The sequence below is a fragment of the Aspergillus karnatakaensis genome (assembly GCF_047715665.1).
Source record: "Aspergillus karnatakaensis strain CBS 102800 unplaced genomic scaffold BJY04scaffold_16, whole genome shotgun sequence".
Classification (NCBI taxonomy): Eukaryota; Fungi; Ascomycota; class Eurotiomycetes; order Eurotiales; family Aspergillaceae; genus Aspergillus; species Aspergillus karnatakaensis.
This window is the reverse complement of record NW_027395728.1, coordinates 466,057-482,668: the sequence shown is the minus strand read 5'-3', so window position 1 is coordinate 482,668 and position 16,612 is coordinate 466,057. Positions and strand designations below refer to the sequence as shown.

The 16,612-nt window shown below is 47.7% G+C and overlaps 8 protein-coding genes across 8 annotated transcripts; 3 read left to right on the top strand and 5 right to left on the bottom strand.

The window, feature by feature from the left end:
• The first annotated feature begins 206 nt into the window (after positions 1–206).
• On the top strand, positions 207–2,258 carry cbf5 (pseudouridine synthase CBF5). The gene is made up of 5 exons (XM_073710812.1): positions 207–418; positions 522–678; positions 738–1,369; positions 1,429–1,655; positions 1,716–2,258. Exons 1-5 carry the CDS (start codon positions 319–321, stop codon positions 2,043–2,045), a joined length of 1,446 nt encoding a protein of 481 aa, XP_073572915.1. The 5' UTR covers positions 207–318; the 3' UTR covers positions 2,046–2,258.
• Positions 2,259–2,421: 163 nt separating this feature from the next.
• Positions 2,422–4,205, top strand: BJY04DRAFT_185801 (CTLH/CRA C-terminal to lish motif domain-containing protein). Its single transcript, XM_073710811.1, has 4 exons — positions 2,422–2,648; positions 2,711–3,250; positions 3,313–3,507; positions 3,555–4,205. The coding sequence occupies exons 1-4, from the start codon at positions 2,595–2,597 to the stop codon at positions 3,984–3,986; spliced, it is 1,221 nt and encodes a 406-aa protein (XP_073572914.1). The 5' UTR covers positions 2,422–2,594; the 3' UTR covers positions 3,987–4,205.
• On the bottom strand, positions 4,038–5,703 carry BJY04DRAFT_33349 (25S rRNA (uracil2634-N3)-methyltransferase). Its single transcript, XM_073720156.1, has 2 exons — positions 5,315–5,703; positions 4,038–5,050 (listed from the first exon to the last, which is right to left on the bottom strand). Exons 1-2 carry the CDS (start codon positions 5,595–5,597, stop codon positions 4,089–4,091), a joined length of 1,245 nt encoding a protein of 414 aa, XP_073572913.1. The 5' UTR covers positions 5,598–5,703; the 3' UTR covers positions 4,038–4,088.
• A 590-nt stretch (positions 5,704–6,293) lies between these two features.
• Positions 6,294–7,883, bottom strand: gmtA (GDP-mannose transporter). Its single transcript, XM_073720155.1, has 4 exons — positions 7,397–7,883; positions 7,237–7,324; positions 6,806–7,177; positions 6,294–6,754 (listed from the first exon to the last, which is right to left on the bottom strand). The coding sequence occupies exons 1-4, from the start codon at positions 7,631–7,633 to the stop codon at positions 6,315–6,317; spliced, it is 1,137 nt and encodes a 378-aa protein (XP_073572912.1). The 5' UTR covers positions 7,634–7,883; the 3' UTR covers positions 6,294–6,314.
• Positions 7,884–8,457: 574 nt separating this feature from the next.
• On the top strand, positions 8,458–9,159 carry BJY04DRAFT_216809 (thioredoxin domain-containing protein; the record flags this gene model as incomplete). Its single annotated transcript, XM_073715861.1, has 1 exon — positions 8,458–9,159. The coding sequence occupies one exon, from the start codon at positions 8,458–8,460 to the stop codon at positions 9,157–9,159; it is 702 nt and encodes a 233-aa protein (XP_073572911.1).
• Positions 9,160–9,835: 676 nt separating this feature from the next.
• On the bottom strand, positions 9,836–12,066 carry BJY04DRAFT_33321 (SMI1/KNR4 family protein). Its single transcript, XM_073720154.1, has 2 exons — positions 11,620–12,066; positions 9,836–11,554 (listed from the first exon to the last, which is right to left on the bottom strand). Exons 1-2 carry the CDS (start codon positions 11,628–11,630, stop codon positions 10,015–10,017), a joined length of 1,551 nt encoding a protein of 516 aa, XP_073572910.1. The 5' UTR covers positions 11,631–12,066; the 3' UTR covers positions 9,836–10,014.
• A 598-nt stretch (positions 12,067–12,664) lies between these two features.
• On the bottom strand, positions 12,665–13,139 carry BJY04DRAFT_33313 (uncharacterized protein). The gene has a single exon (XM_073720153.1). The coding sequence runs from the start codon at positions 13,019–13,021 to the stop codon at positions 12,779–12,781; it is 243 nt and encodes an 80-aa protein (XP_073572909.1). The 5' UTR covers positions 13,022–13,139; the 3' UTR covers positions 12,665–12,778.
• Positions 13,140–15,092, bottom strand: BJY04DRAFT_33312 (uncharacterized protein). The gene has a single exon (XM_073720152.1). The coding sequence runs from the start codon at positions 14,657–14,659 to the stop codon at positions 13,259–13,261; it is 1,401 nt and encodes a 466-aa protein (XP_073572908.1). The 5' UTR covers positions 14,660–15,092; the 3' UTR covers positions 13,140–13,258.
• Positions 15,093–16,612: the final 1,520 nt, after the last annotated feature.

Genomic DNA, 16,612 nt, shown 5'->3' with positions numbered 1-16,612 from the left:
TTTATCTACATAGAATCGCACCTTGTTCTGACATGATCGATTGTTTAATCTGAGCTACGGAGTAGATCCCAATATTTTGTAGACATTATTGGCGTCGATGTCTTTCATGGTCACGTGACTGTATGCACTTTTTTTTGTGGACTAACCCAATCTGTCACTGGAGCTTCTTGCCGCACTTGAAATTTTTCTGGATCTTCCTCGCACGCGGCTGAACAAAATTTTGACCAGGAAGTGCCTTTTCCTGTACTTTTTCTCAACCTTAACATCTTGCCGCCTTCCTCAACTCAGTGAGCCAGCCTGTTCGCAATAGCAGTCGCAATGGCCCAGGAAGCGGTAGACTACACAATCAAGCCGGAGGCGACAGCCTCTAACATTAACACGGAGGACTGGCCGCTGTTGCTCAAAAACTATGACAAGCGTATGTTAATTGCATTTTACCTTGAAAGTGGTGCTATCTTGCATGACACTATAGCGATGCAGTTGATCTCATCTGAGAGGATTGGCACTGATGATTTTAATAGTCATGGTCAGGACGGGGCATTTCACCCCAATTCCCGCTGGTTCTTCTCCTCTAAAGAGAGACCTCAAGTCGTACATCAACTCTGGTGTGATCAACCTTGACAAGCCCTCGAACCCATCCAGTCACGAAGTCGTTGCTTGGATGAAGAGAATCCTAAGGTAAAGTCGTATCTCCGAATATGCCGCCGTTCGCTAAATATTTCTTTTTTCTTGAACAGGGCCGAAAAGACAGGACACAGTGGAACTCTCGACCCCAAGGTTACCGGATGCTTGATCGTTTGCATTGACCGCGCCACCCGTTTGGTCAAGTCCCAACAAGGTGCCGGAAAGGAGTACGTTTGCGTAATCCGCCTTCACGACAAAATCCCTGGTGGTGAGGCCCAGTTCAAGAGGGCTTTGGAAACTCTTACTGGTGCCCTTTTCCAGCGACCCCCTCTTATCTCCGCCGTCAAGCGTCAGCTCCGAATTAGAACAATCCATGAGAGCAAGCTTTACGAATTCGACAACGAGAGGCATCTCGGTGTTTTTTGGGTCAGCTGCGAAGCCGGTACTTATATCCGTACACTATGTGTTCACCTTGGTCTTCTTCTTGGTGTCGGCGCTCACATGCAGGAACTGAGACGTGTCCGGAGCGGAGCTATGGATGAGAACAAGGGCATGGTCACTCTGCATGATGTTTTGGACGCCCAGTGGTTGTACGACAACCAGAGAGATGAGACATACCTGCGCAGGGTCATCAAACCTCTTGAGTCTCTTCTTACAACCTATAAACGTATTGTCGTCAAGGACAGCGCTGTGAACGCTGTTTGCTACGGCGCCAAACTCATGATTCCTGGTCTTCTGCGTTTCGGTAAGCAGTCTCTTTCTCTTCCTATCAAACGAATCAGGGGTCGCTAATACCAATCCCAGAGGCTGGTATTGAGCTTGGAGAGGAAGTCGTGCTCATGACCACTAAGGGGGAGGCGATCGCAATTGGTATCGCCCAGATGTCGACTGTTGAACTTTCTACCTGCGACCACGGTGTTGTTGCCAAGGTCAAACGCTGTATCATGGAGCGTGATCTGTACCCTCGCAGGTGGGGGTTGGGGCCTGTTGCTTTGGAGAAGAAGAAACTCAAGTCTTCCGGCAAGCTTGATGTGAGTTGATCCATTTCTGCCGCTCATGAATTCGCTTTAGACTGACGTTCTCAATTCTAGAAATACGGACGGACCAACGAGGCCACTCCTGCAAAGTGGAAGTCTGAGTACAAGGACTACAATGCCCCTGAAGAAGACAGCTCTGCGCAGTCAGCAGCGGAAGCAGTCTCTAGGGATGATGCCGCACCGAAGGACGAATCATCCCCGGATGATACCAAGATGGATATCGATGATGAGAAGGACGATGATGACAAGAAAAAGCGCAAGCGCCACGAAGGCGAGACTGCTGAGGAGCGCGCTGAACGTAAGCGCAAGAAGAAGGAGAAGAAGGAGAAGAAAGAGCGCCGGAAGTCCAAGCAGGAGAAAGATGACAGCGACGACAGCGATTAGGTCGCTCCAGGAAGCCACTTGCCAGATCCGACCTCATCTCGCGAGAGATAAGTTGCTGAAGCAACCTCGGGCAAGGTTCCTGTATCATATTTGTTTTCTATTTTGGAGTCTCGGGTTGAAAAGGGATTGAGTTCTAATCATCTGTCTGCTTATTCACACATTTTTTACCGGATATTACGCAGCTAGTTCTCCAAAACGTGTATCAAGTTCTAGGCTTCTTAAGACACTTGTGTCTAGCATACAAATATTAGTGGGAACTAATCCCAAGTGTAGGTTCAATATGTGTGTAGTTCGTACGGCCTACGCTATTTATTGAGTGGAGTCGACTCAGCTTAAATAGGTAGGTGGTGTGACCTTCCAAGTTCCAACCTTGAGGATCTCCGCATTTTAAACATCTTAACGACGTACTTCTATCCATCGACTCCGATAACTATCCTACAGTCCACGGCCCACGGTGGTTGCTGCGGGTCTTGAACATTTTCCTTTCAAGTTCAAAGCATACTAGTGCGAATATCGCGCTTAGAGAATACTCCAATACACCATACCGCCATGACCGCAGAGCTCACGTCAACGAAGCTCAATGCGGAGAATCACCTCCTACTAGTACCACTCCAACCCCGCTGGAGTTATCCCACCTCAGTACTGACCAGATTGAATCTTAACAGGATCAGCCCCTCCTTCGGCTACCTCATGAACTTGCTCGACGAAATCTAAAATCAGTTCAGCGGATTGTTGAACGGGAGAAGGAGTATGTCCTCCCCGCACTCAAAGAGGCGGCCAAAGCCTCCATGTCCAAAAATCAATCACCGGACCAAGCACTCGCCACACTTGATGCCATGATATCTCGCATGCAGGGCTTAAAGCGGAAAATGGAAAATTTACAGCAAGAAGAAAAGAAGATACATCACCAGTCGAGGAAGCGTATACAGCATCTGGACCAACTTTATCACATTCCCAATCTGACTGACGTCAAGTACGACCAATGGTCAAGAGTTCGGCTGGACCGGCTGGTGGTCGACCACATGCTACGCTCTGGGTACACAGAGAGCGCTCAACAGCTTGCTCGAGAAAAGAATATTGAAGAATTAGTGGATCTCAACGTCTTTATACAATGTCAACGGGTCGCCGAGAGTCTCCGCCATGGAGAAACCAAAGATGCTTTGCAGTGGTGTAATGAGAATAAAGCAGCACTGAAGAAGAGTCAGGTCAGTGAATTCACCATTGGCGCACTGCTTCTGATGCATATCACCTAACCTTGTGACTGCAGTATAATTTGGAGTTCGAGTTACGGCTCCAGCAGTACATTGAGATGATTAGAGCCGGGAATAAAATCAAGCTTGCCGATGCACTCATCCATGCCAAAAAGTACCTCAGCCCATATTTGGAGACGCAGAGTGCAGAGATCCATCGAGCTGCTGGACTGCTTGCATTTCCCCCGGGTACAAAAGCTGAACCTTACGAGGTACTTCGATCCAGTTCCTGCAAGAAGATAGAACTAACATGCTATAGTCGATGTACGCATTTGAGCGATGGACGTACCTTGCTAACCTATTCATTCGCACACATCACGAACTGCTCTCTCTTCCTTCTCGACCTTTAATTCATATCGCTCTATCATCGGGCCTATCTGCCCTGAAGACCCCTTCATGTCATTCAGCTTACACCTCTTCGAGCTCTAATCCACACTCGACAACGATGTCTGTCTGCCCTATTTGTTCAACGGAGCTAAATGAGCTCGCTCGAAATCTACCGTACGCTCACCATACAAAAAGCTCCGTTGAGAGTGACTCGGTTGTCCTGCCTAATGGTAGAATATATGGTCTCCACCGTTTGCTGGATATGAGCAAAAACATCAGCTCGCTTGAGACAGGCAAAGTGAAGGATCCTACAACCGGAGAAATATTCGATGAAAATGATCTCAAGAAGGTCTATATCATGTAATACTCATGCTGCTCGACTCAAACAGTTCCTCTCTTCATGGCAAACACAAGGCAGGGACCTGGGCAATATCGTTTGTTTGTTGTACATATGATGTCTACAAGGTTAATTGCTATCAGAATCATCAGTTTCTGCGAGTGCTTTCTTCCTCTTTTCAGTGATACCAGTGGTATGCTCGTCCGTCTTGACTTCAAAGACGTACATCCTAGCTTCCCTATCCTCGCCCCGCCATCCCCCCCTTCCACCATTCTTCCCCTCTACTTCTCCCAGCGTCCGCGCGTGGGAGTACCCTTGATAGCACGCCCAAGGAAATATGAAACTCGTCACAACTCTCAACCCAGCGTGTCGTGCTAGGTCTCGAATGTTCCATAGCGTATATGGCTCCCCCTCGAACAGCGTGACCAGTACTTGGCCTGGTTCGGTCCTATGCTCGTTTTTTGCCCTAACAGTGCCATTACCATGATCGTTGTCATTATCGCCATCGCTTCGGCTCGCGCCCATGTTCTCATTGTCGTCAGATCCATTCTCCGTGTCGGATTCCCATTCGTCGTCCTCGTCCTCACCCTCATCGACCGCCTCAGGTCTCCCAGCCAAAAGCGGCACACAGGCCTTGAAGAACGAAACAAGAAGCTCTTGGTTTGCTCTAACCTGCCGATTCACATCCGTCGAGAGTCCACCTACATGCGGGAAATTGAAACAGATCATATCCCAAGGCCCTCCTTTATCTTTACCATCCCCTGTACTCCTCGTCTTACCCTTCTTCTCCCAGGCGGGAACTTTGCGCTCTTCTTTTGGGAATCCATTCCGAATTTCTTTCCCACCCCCAGATGGCAAACCAAGTTTCTTTGCGTCGACAGAGTATAGGACTTTCGCAGTATTTGAGGCCTCGCCAGTTTTAAAGACAGCCCTTGTTCTGCTTCTAGTCTTAGAGGAGTGGAGGATGCCTGCAATGTTCTTCTCCGCTTGTGGGTATTTCGAGCAGAGGGTTTCTTCTGAGTCGTAGCATGTTGCTACCAGATATTGGCACTGGTGATGCGTAGCTAGAGAATGCGCGAAGGAGAAGTCGCCTATTTACAGGGGCCAAAATATGTTAGCCTGGCCGCTCCAATATTTTTCATGGCCTATGATGCTTCTCGAACTTCAAAGGGCCCCGTGGGATAGAGTGTGCTCTCATCGAATGTGATCGTAGACTTCAAATGTATATGCGCGCGCAATAACCTGCCACAATTGGTCATGCCTCCGTAGAACAGGCCTCATTTGCAAGCTCTGCATATACACACGAAACCAAGGACAGATAAATAAACAGCAAAGTTGCCAAAGGAGAAACTCACCCTCCCCAACAAGTAAGATGCGATCCCCCCTCCGAAACGGCACAATGGGTCTCCGTTGCTGCTTCTGCTTCAGTTGATTCTTCTTCACGTTCTTATTGCTCGCATTAGCTTTGGCGCTAGCATCTTTATCCCTAGTCCCAGAACCGATGTTGTTACTGTTGTAGTTATTTTTGGTCGAGAGTTTCGCAAAGGAGCTCATCTTGCGGCGTTTCATGCCTGCGCCATGGCCTGTCGGGGCCGCATGGGAATGTTGTTGGGTTCGGGCTCGCTTCGATTTCGTCATTGGCCGTCTTGCTGTGCAGGTTTCTTTCAAGGGCGTGGTATATGAAATATTCAGCGTTTTGGCTGAGGTTTTGGGGTGGTTAAAAAAATTGCGGTTGGGAAAGCTGCCTGTGTTGCCGAAAGTTATAAATCCCGAGCTGAGAGCGCTCCGGCCCACGCGAGCGGGCCCTGCGAAAGGCAAAACTCAATATCTGTACTTCCGCAGTCTAGGTATAGGAATATATGAATGTCCAGGTAGTTAACGTATTTTGTCCAAAAACGAACGCTTTCTATGCCCTGACTGAGAAATTAAAAACAATATATACACCACTTATCACCAGATAGTGAAAACCTGCGGCCATAGACAAACCCACTCCTCTTGCAGCGCGTTGCAAAGCATGTCCTCGACCGGGTAGAAAGGCAATGGTAAACCTGAGTATTAATAAAGCATAGTCACGCGGAGGTTTTGTGGGCCGCAATGGTAAAGCCATTACTAGCATATAATGGGACGGATACGTGGTACCAGAAATGGGAAGCAAAGAGCACCGCGTCCAACTCAATCTTTGGGCACAATAGAATACAAGACCATCAACACCTACTAATGAGGAAGCAGTCACAGATCGGTCAAACCAGCAGAGTCACATCCGCAAGCATGAAACGTGATCACATATCACATACATCGAGTATAGATCGTTAGAATTGTTTGTCTCTCGAGGTGCGAGAGTATTTTATCGATCGCTCAGGAGCGTAGCGAGTCCCTCATGCTCTGGCTGCTAGCACTAACTGGGTTTGAGGTGGGCAGAATCCCGACCTTCGGCTTCGCGTTCTGCTTGATTTTCGCAACGGCGTACACGATACCACTGACGAACCCAATCATGATGGCGGACACGCTAGGGAAGGTGACGGGGGCGTCGAAGAAAATCAATCCAGAGAGGGCGATAGGAAGCTTGTTCAGAGCGCCAACCATGGAGTATGTGGTCGATGAGGTTACACGAACACACCAGGCGGAAGTATAGGAGATGAACACCGTTGACGCTCCGGACAAGATCATCGCGAACATAATGCTGTTACGATCGGCAGGAGGGAAATTCTGGGCGATATTCTTGGGCGACCAGTCTTCAAGAAAGCCGGAACAAAGGATAAGGACGGGAATGGAAAGGAGGTTGTTGTAGAACATTGCTATATGATTGTGTTAGAGGGGAGAAGCAACGCATCGTAGGGAGCACTCACTGTCGAAATCTTTGAAATTGGTCAGCTTAATCCGCTTGCGCATTCCCAAGACATAAGATGATGTGCAGAGGCAGTTTATCAGCATCCAAAGATACCCGGCATTAAGTGTGGAAACCTTTGAGGTTGCATCACCTGTGCTCTCAACAGCATGCTTGATATCGGCCCAGGCGGCAATGATGGAGCTAAAAACCATCAAGCCGAACGAAAACAGAGTGAGGTTCGTGACCGAGCCGCCGAACCAAAGAACTTCTCCGTAGGCAATGAGAATAATTGTCAGGTTCTTGAAGATAGTGTAGACCGGAATGGAAAGAAACTGCAGCGCCTTGGATCCGGTGTAGATCATGCCGATAAGGAGAAGAGTGATTGGGAACCCTATACAATTAGATCGTCAGTCGAAACAATGATGGCTCAAAGTTTCCTAGGACACGTACATTTCCTGGCCTCGTCGAGGTTGAAATCACGGTAGGTGATAAGACCAAATGTTTTGCATGTTTGAATCGCGAAAATACACACAAGAGACTGAGTTAGTCGCATCATGATCAGCACAAAGCCCGTCCGTGATTTTGGTCACTGCAACAAATACAAACATACCTGCACACACAGAAGGAAGAAATTGAGGTTAAAGTCTGCAGAAAGAACGTATTTATTCATCACAGTCATCAGAATGGACGAACCGCAGTAGGCGAGAACGGATAGCGCCGCATTGTTGACAACTGGACTCGAAGGGGCACTCCTCGGCTGAGGCGGCGGCGGCGCCTGAAAGTTTTTGTGCTGATCCAGCTTCCCCATCTCAATGGCGTACTCGTCTTGCTTCCTGCTGTCCGACATTTTATCACGAAAGGGCTGGGGTCGCTCGCCGGGGGAATGGGGGTAGTGGTGCGGAAATAGGACGACGAAGAGGACTTCGCGGCAAAGACTCTCAGAAGCACGTTAATGTAAGGACTCTATGTAAAGCTGACGAGAAATGCCGGCTGGAGAGCGGCGAGAATTTTGGGATAGGAGAAATAGATTGTATGCAGAATAATAGGAGGAAGGAAGTAGATCCAGAGGCGCTCCGGAAATCCATGCACTAGAAAGGAGGAAAAGTTGCTGGCTGGCTGTCGGAGACTTGGAGTAAGTAATTAATAACGTGACGATACGTACACTGCTTCGAGATTGAATAATGGGCTTTCCTACTTGGACTTGGCGGCTTTTCCGAAAACAGCACTCATTGCTTGTCCCCGCTGGCCGCACTCCGCAGCAACTACAGTCAGGTAGTTAGACACTTCAAAGTTCACCCAAGGCCTGTATATCTGGTGATAATGCTTTAGGGATAGTGTATATTTTACCTCTGATGAGAATAGATATGCTCGAGCTAAAATGGTTATGGCACTCAGGATACCTATAACCCTAAACTTACTGGTCGATCGAGACCTGTAAAGTACTGTACCTGCCAAGATCGTGTCTAGCTCATATGATCGTTTATATATATTTATTACAGATTATGAACTTTTGGACATTGAAGCCCTGATCTCTCACCCACCCCCCTTCCCTGCACAGAGCTCATTCCAACAACGAATTGGATAATAAAGTCAGTTGAGACACAAATGCACGGATCAAAAAAAGAAAAAAAAAAAAAATATCATAAGAAAAAAGGAACAGTCAGCCACACAATGCCCCAAGACTTTCCCTCGAAACCTCTTCAAAGAGACCTCGACGAGCGCGACCTGTCCGACGATGATGCCCTATTCAAGGCTCTCGAGGAAGAAGACGATAACAGCTACCGCGCCCATCGTATCGAACAGCTCAACGCTGAATTTGCCACAGCTCATAAAACCAGTTGCCAACGAACTACACTTGTCGAAGACTCTCTCTACCCCACGCTGAAAAGCGACCAAGCCCTCCTAGACCTCACGACACAGACGCACCGATGCATAATACACTTCGCCCACCCAGATTTTGCGCGTTGCGGCACGATGGATGAGCATATCCGGGCGCTTGCGGCGCGGCATCAAGATGTGCGGTTCGCGAGGGTTGATGTACGGGAGACGCCGTTCGTTGTTGAGAAGTTGAAAATCCGGGTTCTCCCTTGTGTAATTGGCTTCATGGATGGGCAAGGCGTAGAAAGGGTACTTGGATTCGAAGGGTTAGGGGCCGGGGGACGTGACGGGGCGAAGGGGTTCAGTACATCTACGCTGGAAAAGAGGTTTTTGTGGAACGGGATCCTGTCCCAGACGAAATTTAGGAACGGGGATGACGATGACTCTGAGGGCAATGGTGAAGAGGAGGAGGACGATACCAGGAAAGGGAGACGCGGCATCCGATCAGGGAATCTGAGGGCCACCAGGGACGATGATGAGGACGATTGGGACTAGAGTGAGCAGCTCCTGTGAAACCCGGAGCTCCGCTATAGAAGTGGATGTTTTCAGACCAGACAAGGCTCGGGCTGATGTCGGTTTTCGCTGCGCATGTGCGCCGATAGAGTACACCGATCTGTTATGAGACAATCCACCAACCTTTCTCCATTGGCCTCTCCTAGGGTCAACCGACTGCCAATTCATACAAACACCCTGAGGCTTCATTTCTACAGCGGCAAACAATGCCACAGCGGCACCACCCTCAAATACCAGTAGACTCCGGTTTGAGGCATACCGAAGGCCTACTGACTGGCTACATAGGCGGCTAACGACCGGATAGGGCACGCCTTCTCTAGGAGGAATAAGGCCAGCAGTGCCGTGCTGCCAAGGTAAGATTCGACATTAGATAGTAGTATAGATCTTAGCTTGCTAGACGTGCAATGCCCGATGGTTAGACCAAGCCACCGAGGAGGAGCAATTCTAGTAACTTGGAAATATAATCTTGACATAAGCATATGGTGACAGTAGCAGAGGACATGGAGTGAACAGAGGAAGCTAGAAAAATCGACGACTAGCACTGCATGATCGTGGAGATAAAGTTACACGCAAGGTAGAAGAACAGGGTGTCAAGCGTGACCAGACCGGGCGAAGATCAGGTGGTTCCCAGCAAGGCCATAGAAAAACAGGATGAAAGTTGAAATTTATACAAGGTTATCGAAAAAAAAATCTTCATGGACACCCTATCGTTTCCACATTTGCGCCGGATGCACTTCAGTCGTCAACAGCAATCAAAAGGCCGCGCGAAAACAATATGATGAAGCTGTTCATGATATCAGACCCAAAAAAGAAAGAGACTAGGCATACAACCACCGCCTAGATAGCGACATTCTTCATCTCGCCCAGGACCTCATTATCCATACCGGGCGTAGAGGTTCCCTGGTTCGATTCGCGTTTCTGCGTCTTCTCAGACTCCGTCTTACTTGCGGGTGGTTGGTCCCCAAATCCTTCGTCCTCCTTTCCAGAAACTTGAGGGGTGACGACCTCCAGTAGATCTTCACTACCGCGTTCTTTCGTGATCGGCATAATGGAATTATCTGAGGGCTCGGCCTCTGAGCTTGTGTGAACTGGGCTGGGAACCTCCTCGGTCACGCGAGCAAGGGGACTTGATAGGCCGAATTGTGTCTTGGGGCTTTGAGTGGAACCGCGATTTGGGAAACGGTGCGGGGATCTCCCACGCTCTTCACTTGGGCCGGGACTCCCGTACGGAGACTCCTTGCCAGACCTGCCGCTAGTGTTAAGTCCTAGACCGCTGGGCGCCTTGCGACGTGGCGCCTTCCTGCCATATTTTTGATCTGTCCTCCACCGCATAATTTCCAGGTAGGGGGGTTCCACATTTTGAGACTTGAACTCCAGAAGCTTCAGTTCGTTTGAATCCTCATCCACCACAGTCTTTCCGCTGCAAATGTCGTCCGCGAAGGCGGCGAGAAAGGTAGCCCAGGAGCGAGCGATCACATATTTACAATCGTAGTCTCGACCAAATATAATGACCTGGCCCCATTTGCCGGCGGGCCCTGGTGCTAGGTCAATCGCAATGCAATTGCCTCCCCAATCGCGAGCAAGTGGAATCCAGGCGGGATGTGCATAGGCCTTTTGGACTGCGCCCGGTGGCTGCGAGTCTTGTCGTTCAATCAGATCATGCCTCCACAATGGGTTTGATGCCTGGACGGGTGGCGTTGCAGACGAGGAGCTAGCCGTGGCCTTCGATATAGGCGTGTTGACCATGGTTGGAGATGTGAGAAATTCCTCGTTGACAGTCCTCCAATTCCTCCATTCTTGAACTATCTCCTCACAATCAAGCAGCATACAGCCGAAGATGACACCAGTGGGTAAACCTGGACGCTCCTGGCCATCATGATTCATCAGTGATTCTCGGACTTCTAGAGGGAGGCTGCAGTCTAGTTCGTGTTCTAGTTCATTAATGTCGTTCTGGGTGCAACCTTCGCAAAGATTATCATAGAGTTCCTGGTAATTATTCTCCAACCATCGTTCTATCTTTCGCCATGAATGGGTAATAGGAGGAGGAGGTGGTGCGCCATCGTGAAAGCTTTGCATTTGGATCTCCGGGATCCCCTCCGCGGCGTTATCTGCAGACTGTCGAGTGTTAGAGGACATCGACCGCATCCCGGGCGAATAAGGGCGGCTCGGAGAGCTGATTCCGTTTGGCTGCTCATCCTCGTATGGGCTAGTGAGATCCGGCCGGGACTCGATGGCGCTCGTTGCTATCGAAGTAAGAGGCTCGTGACGACTCTGACTAAGAGGGACATGCCTGCCGGTTCGATAAGGGGAATCGTGAGACGCGTGCCGATCGTAGGAAGTCATTGTATGCCAGAAGGAGCGCCATGCTGAGCCGAAGCTGTAGGTGAAGGGAGATATTAGCATCGGGAGTGAAGATACACTGAGCTTACAAGGAATACTCACGCGTTCGACATGTTTCCAGTTCAATGGGAGAGATGCAGGGTGATAGCAGAGAGAAAAGAGTCCCCAGTTCCAAGTCTTTATGCAGAGTGACGGAAGTTCATTGGGTAGTGGACATGCACGAAGGGCTTAGGCCGAGAGAAAGAAGTCGGGCGGCTAGGAGAGAAGAAAGGGAGAATCGGAAGGGTTTGATGGGGCGGAGTATGGGTCACTAGGAGTAATAAAGAGTGTACTAGGATGGGATTTGGTCTTGCTGGCGAAAGATGTGCGGCGATGAAATTCGAGAGAGGGGGGAAAAGGAAAGAAGGGACTTGAAGTTGAAGGTGGATGGAATGGCAATGCGATAGGAATGATGTCGCTGCTTGAAGAAAGAGGTGGGAAGAAGAAAGCGACCAAGCAATAATAATGATGATCAATGCCTGTCCTTCGAATTATTCTCCTGGGGCTAGTCTAGTGTGTTCGGTGAACTGGGCCTTTTTTTTTTTTTGCCAGTAGTAATATGAATTTTAATATTCTTCTGCTTGTCGAAATGATGTTAATTTTACTTCGCTCGAGTACCTAACTACTCCAGTCTCCAACCCCTGGGAAGGAGCACCCATCACCCCTGCCTGCGTATCTCGACTCTTCGTCACTACGGAGTACTTTGTTCCTCCCCATTCATGCTAGGTATTATCTATGCATAAGGTGCTTCACATACATATTTACTTACATAGATGATTGCTATATTTGTCAGGCCATTCGCTCACTTTTTTGGTAATCAAGTAGGTAGGGGGTGGGAATCTGTCCCGTGTTACTCCTGCTGCAACAAGCTCCTTCCCAGGGGATTTGGACGAAAACAAACACCCGCATTCCTGGCCACAATAGTAATCCCACATAGTCCTTAAGATAGTAATTACGAAAAGAGAGCTTGGAGAGTAATGGATCCATTTTGACATAAGAGAATGTGTGCATATTTAATATAGGGACTGCGCTGAGAGACTGGGAATCAGACAATCCAGTAGTAGATTGTCGAATGAAGCAAGAAACTAGAGGACACCGAAAGATAGATAGACGGAGAAGCAGACGGCTGCTGCCAGGTAAATAGGAGGATGAATGAAAGAAGTAGAAAGATACGGACAACGAGTGTCTGATCTAGAAGAGAGGGCGAGGAGCGTAGGTAAATCTAGGTTTGGTCAAAAGCCAAAGTCACAGCTGGAAATCGTAGAGTCAGAGAAAGGTGCAAATCCACGATGCCCCTCTTGCAGGTTACCCTTGAAACCAAAAAAGACGTAACGGACTCCACGCCTGATGCAACCAACGGTACATTTGATTTCCCATTAACAAACCAATCGACCTCGCTAATCGCAAAACCAGCCGCTGGTAACGTAAGCCTTACCGAAACACCGAACCCATACCACATAAACATTGATGCATCTAGCTGCTGGGGGAAGTAACAAGGGAGAAAGGGAAGGGCGTCGAATCTGGGATAATCGAGTCCAGCATGATCCAAATGAATGTCAAATTGTTGAGATTGAAAAGCTATTGCTCATATACACATATTGACGAGCGGAGATCGCTCATACCAATAGCGGTGATACGATGAATCATAATAGAAGGGCCATGTGCTTTGCACATTGCTCATGTCGAATTCGAACGACTGGGCTCACGCAAGTGAGCTTTGAATGCCGTTCGATGGGAGCCCCGAACTGCCGTCAATCTTCAGAATCCGCCGGAGGTCATCCTCCATCCTCTTGGTATCAAGTGCCAGAGTTTTTGCATTAGTGGGCAAATTCTGTGAAACAGGAGATTTAGAGTGGAGCTGAGAATAATAGCCTGGACTCTGCTGAGAAGTTGGAAACTTGGAATAAGGATAAGCGGAGGAGGGAGAGCCGTATGGTTGTCTCAGGGTGACTGGAGTATTTCCGGCATGAGAAGCAAGGACACCGTTCCCTGAAGTATGGTCTCGCGGGTGCTGCTGCTGTGGGGACATAAGTTGTGCATTATGAGGTCCGGGTTGCGGCCAGTAGCTAGAATGAGGTGGGTTTCTACCAATCGGATCTCCATGAGAGCTGACCATTGGCGGACCAGAGCTCGTTCTCATGGGAGTTGCGTAATGCGGTACCACAGGACTGAGAGCAGGCCGCTCTTGATTGTGGTCGAATTGACTATAATGTGACTGAGAAACGGATAACGGCCGCTGCGGAGGGGGGTTGAGCAATAATGACTTCAAAGCTGCGGTTTTCGCCTTTCTTTCGTCCTCGTCAAGATCTTGCAGAATCGGAGACGGAGAGCTGGCTGAACGTAGAGCATTCATGCGGTCTTTGTACGACGGGGCAAAGGAGGGTCCAATCTGGGAGTGATGTAGATCCGAGCTACCTAGCTCAAGCGAAAACATCCCATTACTTTCGCCATTGAATTTGCGACGTTGAATTGCCTTTGAATCGGTTTGCGGCGATTGAACTCGTGGGCTCGATCCGGGGCTTCGTTGAATCTCGGATTTCCTGGACTCGACTGCAGCTTTGAAGAGAAAATCAAGAGGCGTCGACTCACGTTTCTCCGGTGAGATGGACGGACGCGATTTGGTTTTCGAAGGAGTATTCTCGACATCGGCGTCGACATCGAAACTATCGTTATCTTGCTCTAGTGTAGGCGCAAGATCCGAGTCAGGAAATGACTTTGAGAAAAAGCTTGGAATTGGTAAGGCGGAGGGCGCTGGAGATGCATGAAAGGTTGGACCGGCATAATGTGTGTCCTTCAACTGAGGAGTGGTGATGTGATTGTTCGGGTGTGAGGTGGTGTGGCGATGGCTAGGTTTGTTGACTGGGGACGTTTTGGATACATCTCGGGGCTTCCTCGCGGACCGGCTGCCCTTCTTCTTGGACATAATCATAGCGCCTGAAGAATCAGTCGCGGTTTCTCGAGGACTCACAGCCCTTGGTGGTGAGGAGGGTGGTGTTGCAGGGGACGGGACATTCTGGACGGAGGGGGTCGCAGGTTTCCTCTGATTGCGACGATTATTGCGAGGACCTTTCGGCGTTAGAGGAGTTGGGGATTGTGTTGACATAGCGTCGAATCGGCTTAATAAATAAACAGCCTTATTTCGAGAGGATATATGACGCAGCAAGGGAAGGAATATCGTTGCGAATGATACCAATAAAGATGCGGCGATGCGAAAGGCAGTAACAAAAAAAGAATCACTTCCCGATAACCTGTACCGGAGGATACCTCAAACGCAGTATTGCTCTCAAGAATGGTGGTGGTGATGGAGGCTAACCTGGTCGAATGAATGCAGCTCCGTCTTGACTGAAGGAACAAGAAGTGGATAGGAAGGGCGGTTTATCAGAACTCGAGAAGACGCTCACATCTAGTATAAGCACACACAAAAGAAAGACGGTAATAGGACAGAGGCCAGGGCCATTATAATATGTTTGTCGGCATCAAGAAAGGTGTGTTCGTAAGATTGGAGGAGAGTTCAGGAATGAAGCCTTGGGTTGAGGCTGGGATGATGAATCGGGCGGGGATCTCATGGCAGGTCGCAGGTCACAGGTCGCAGACCGCCTTCGCCGCCACCATACGCGGCAGTCTTAAGCTAGGTAGTAAGCTGCGAGTTGTCACGTGACTATCCTGCTGTACCAGTAAGATGGTCACTAACCATAGGTTCTCGTACGAGCCCCGAAGCTAGTTTGGTATTTTAGATTAATATAAACTAGATACTTAACCTAGACCAGGTTATTACTTTATATATACAGATCTTAGTATTAACAAGATATAATAATATATAGCTAACTAAAGGTATCTATTATATAATAAGGCTTAGTAATAGAATTTACTAATAGGCTTGTAGTTAAAGATACGGCCACTTATTATATATATATAGTAACTATAAAATAGTTTTAATAAGTGATCTAGCAAAGGTTTACTTTATAATAACAAACTAATATTAATCGCGAAGAACTAAGAAGTAAACTAAGTATATATACAAGAATAAGTATTCTTATATTCTCTTATTAACTCCTAGTAGCTATAGTAGCTATAGCTACTATTTAATAGCTAAGCTATTATTTTAGTAGCTAGGCTACTAATTCCCTTAGCTAGCTATTATTATATAATCTAGTTTAAGTAATTAGTTTCTGCCTGTAGTATTATATTATCTTACGCCTAATTAGTTCGTGATTAATTAGTTATAAGTATTTCTTAGCGAACAGAGGCTAGCGTCGTAATATTACCTTCCCCTCTCGAGGTCTTTGTTCCTAAAGATATTTAAGTTTTGTCGGTCCCCCGAGTTGTAGTCCTTAATTCTTTCTTAGTAAGTAATATTATTCTTTCCTGTTAACTATATCTCTTAGTAAGAACAAGAAAACTAAGATCTATCGTGAGCAGCAGTCTTGCTGTATTTTTTAGAATAGTTTCCTCCTCGAATTCCCTTGCGCTTGTTGTGATTGTTTAGGTTAGTCTTGTATTATATTATTAAGCTATAAGAAGTACGCTGAGTACACGAAGCGTGGTCGTCCTTGTGAACGTCAGTTCTATAGTAATAGTAATTAAAAGAAGTTAGAGAAGTCTAAATAAAAGATCTTTATTAAGCTAGAGAAAGCTTTAGCTAAACAAGCTCGGTTGTCCGCGAAAATAAGCCGGTTATTTAAATAACAAAAGATATTAAAGCTGCGTGGTTCCGCGATATTAGGTTATGATGGTAAAGTATTAGATAAGATAGAAGAAAAAGTAGCTAAGGATTAATTTAATATTAATCCTCACGTGTTAGCTATAATAGCTGGTCCTACTAAGTTATTTAACTAGTTACTTGCGCAGATATTACCTAGTTTCTTAGAGTAGTTTGCTCTTGCTGGTAGTAACAAAGTGTTACGGAAGAACAGACCTCTCTGCGTCTTCCTAACCCTGGTAACCTCTCGTAAGCTCGTAATACTTGACTTAACTTACTTAATCCTTTCTCTAAATAGCTTCACGTCTAACTAGTATAAGGACTAGTCACGGTCGGGGTTAAGCTTAGTCAAAGTAG

Bases quoted from the DNA above. Each gene is read 5' to 3' on its own strand.
- cbf5 (XM_073710812.1), top strand. From the start codon at position 319: ATGGCCCAGGAAGCGGTAGACTACACAATCAAGCCGGAGGCGACAGCC. The intron at 679-737 runs GTAAAGTCGTAT...TTTCTTGAACAG, and splicing joins TGGATGAAGAGAATCCTAAG to GGCCGAAAAGACAGGACACA. The intron at 1,656-1,715 runs GTGAGTTGATCC...TCTCAATTCTAG, and splicing joins AGTCTTCCGGCAAGCTTGAT to AAATACGGACGGACCAACGA.
- BJY04DRAFT_185801 (XM_073710811.1), top strand. From the start codon at position 2,595: ATGACCGCAGAGCTCACGTCAACGAAGCTCAATGCGGAGAATCACCTC. The intron at 2,649-2,710 runs GTACCACTCCAA...GAATCTTAACAG, and splicing joins CGGAGAATCACCTCCTACTA to GATCAGCCCCTCCTTCGGCT. The intron at 3,508-3,554 runs GTACTTCGATCC...AACATGCTATAG, and splicing joins CAAAAGCTGAACCTTACGAG to TCGATGTACGCATTTGAGCG.
- BJY04DRAFT_33349 (XM_073720156.1), bottom strand. From the start codon at position 5,597: ATGACGAAATCGAAGCGAGCCCGAACCCAACAACATTCCCATGCGGCC. The intron at 5,051-5,314 runs GTGAGTTTCTCC...CCCTGTAAATAG, and splicing joins CATCTTACTTGTTGGGGAGG to GCGACTTCTCCTTCGCGCAT.
- gmtA (XM_073720155.1), bottom strand. From the start codon at position 7,633: ATGTCGGACAGCAGGAAGCAAGACGAGTACGCCATTGAGATGGGGAAG. The intron at 7,325-7,396 runs GTATGTTTGTAT...CGACTAACTCAG, and splicing joins TCTTCCTTCTGTGTGTGCAG to TCTCTTGTGTGTATTTTCGC. The intron at 6,755-6,805 runs GTGAGTGCTCCC...ACAATCATATAG, and splicing joins CAATTTCAAAGATTTCGACA to CAATGTTCTACAACAACCTC.
- BJY04DRAFT_33313 (XM_073720153.1), bottom strand. From the start codon at position 13,021: ATGTTTATGTGGTATGGGTTCGGTGTTTCGGTAAGGCTTACGTTACCA.
- BJY04DRAFT_33312 (XM_073720152.1), bottom strand. From the start codon at position 14,659: ATGTCAACACAATCCCCAACTCCTCTAACGCCGAAAGGTCCTCGCAAT.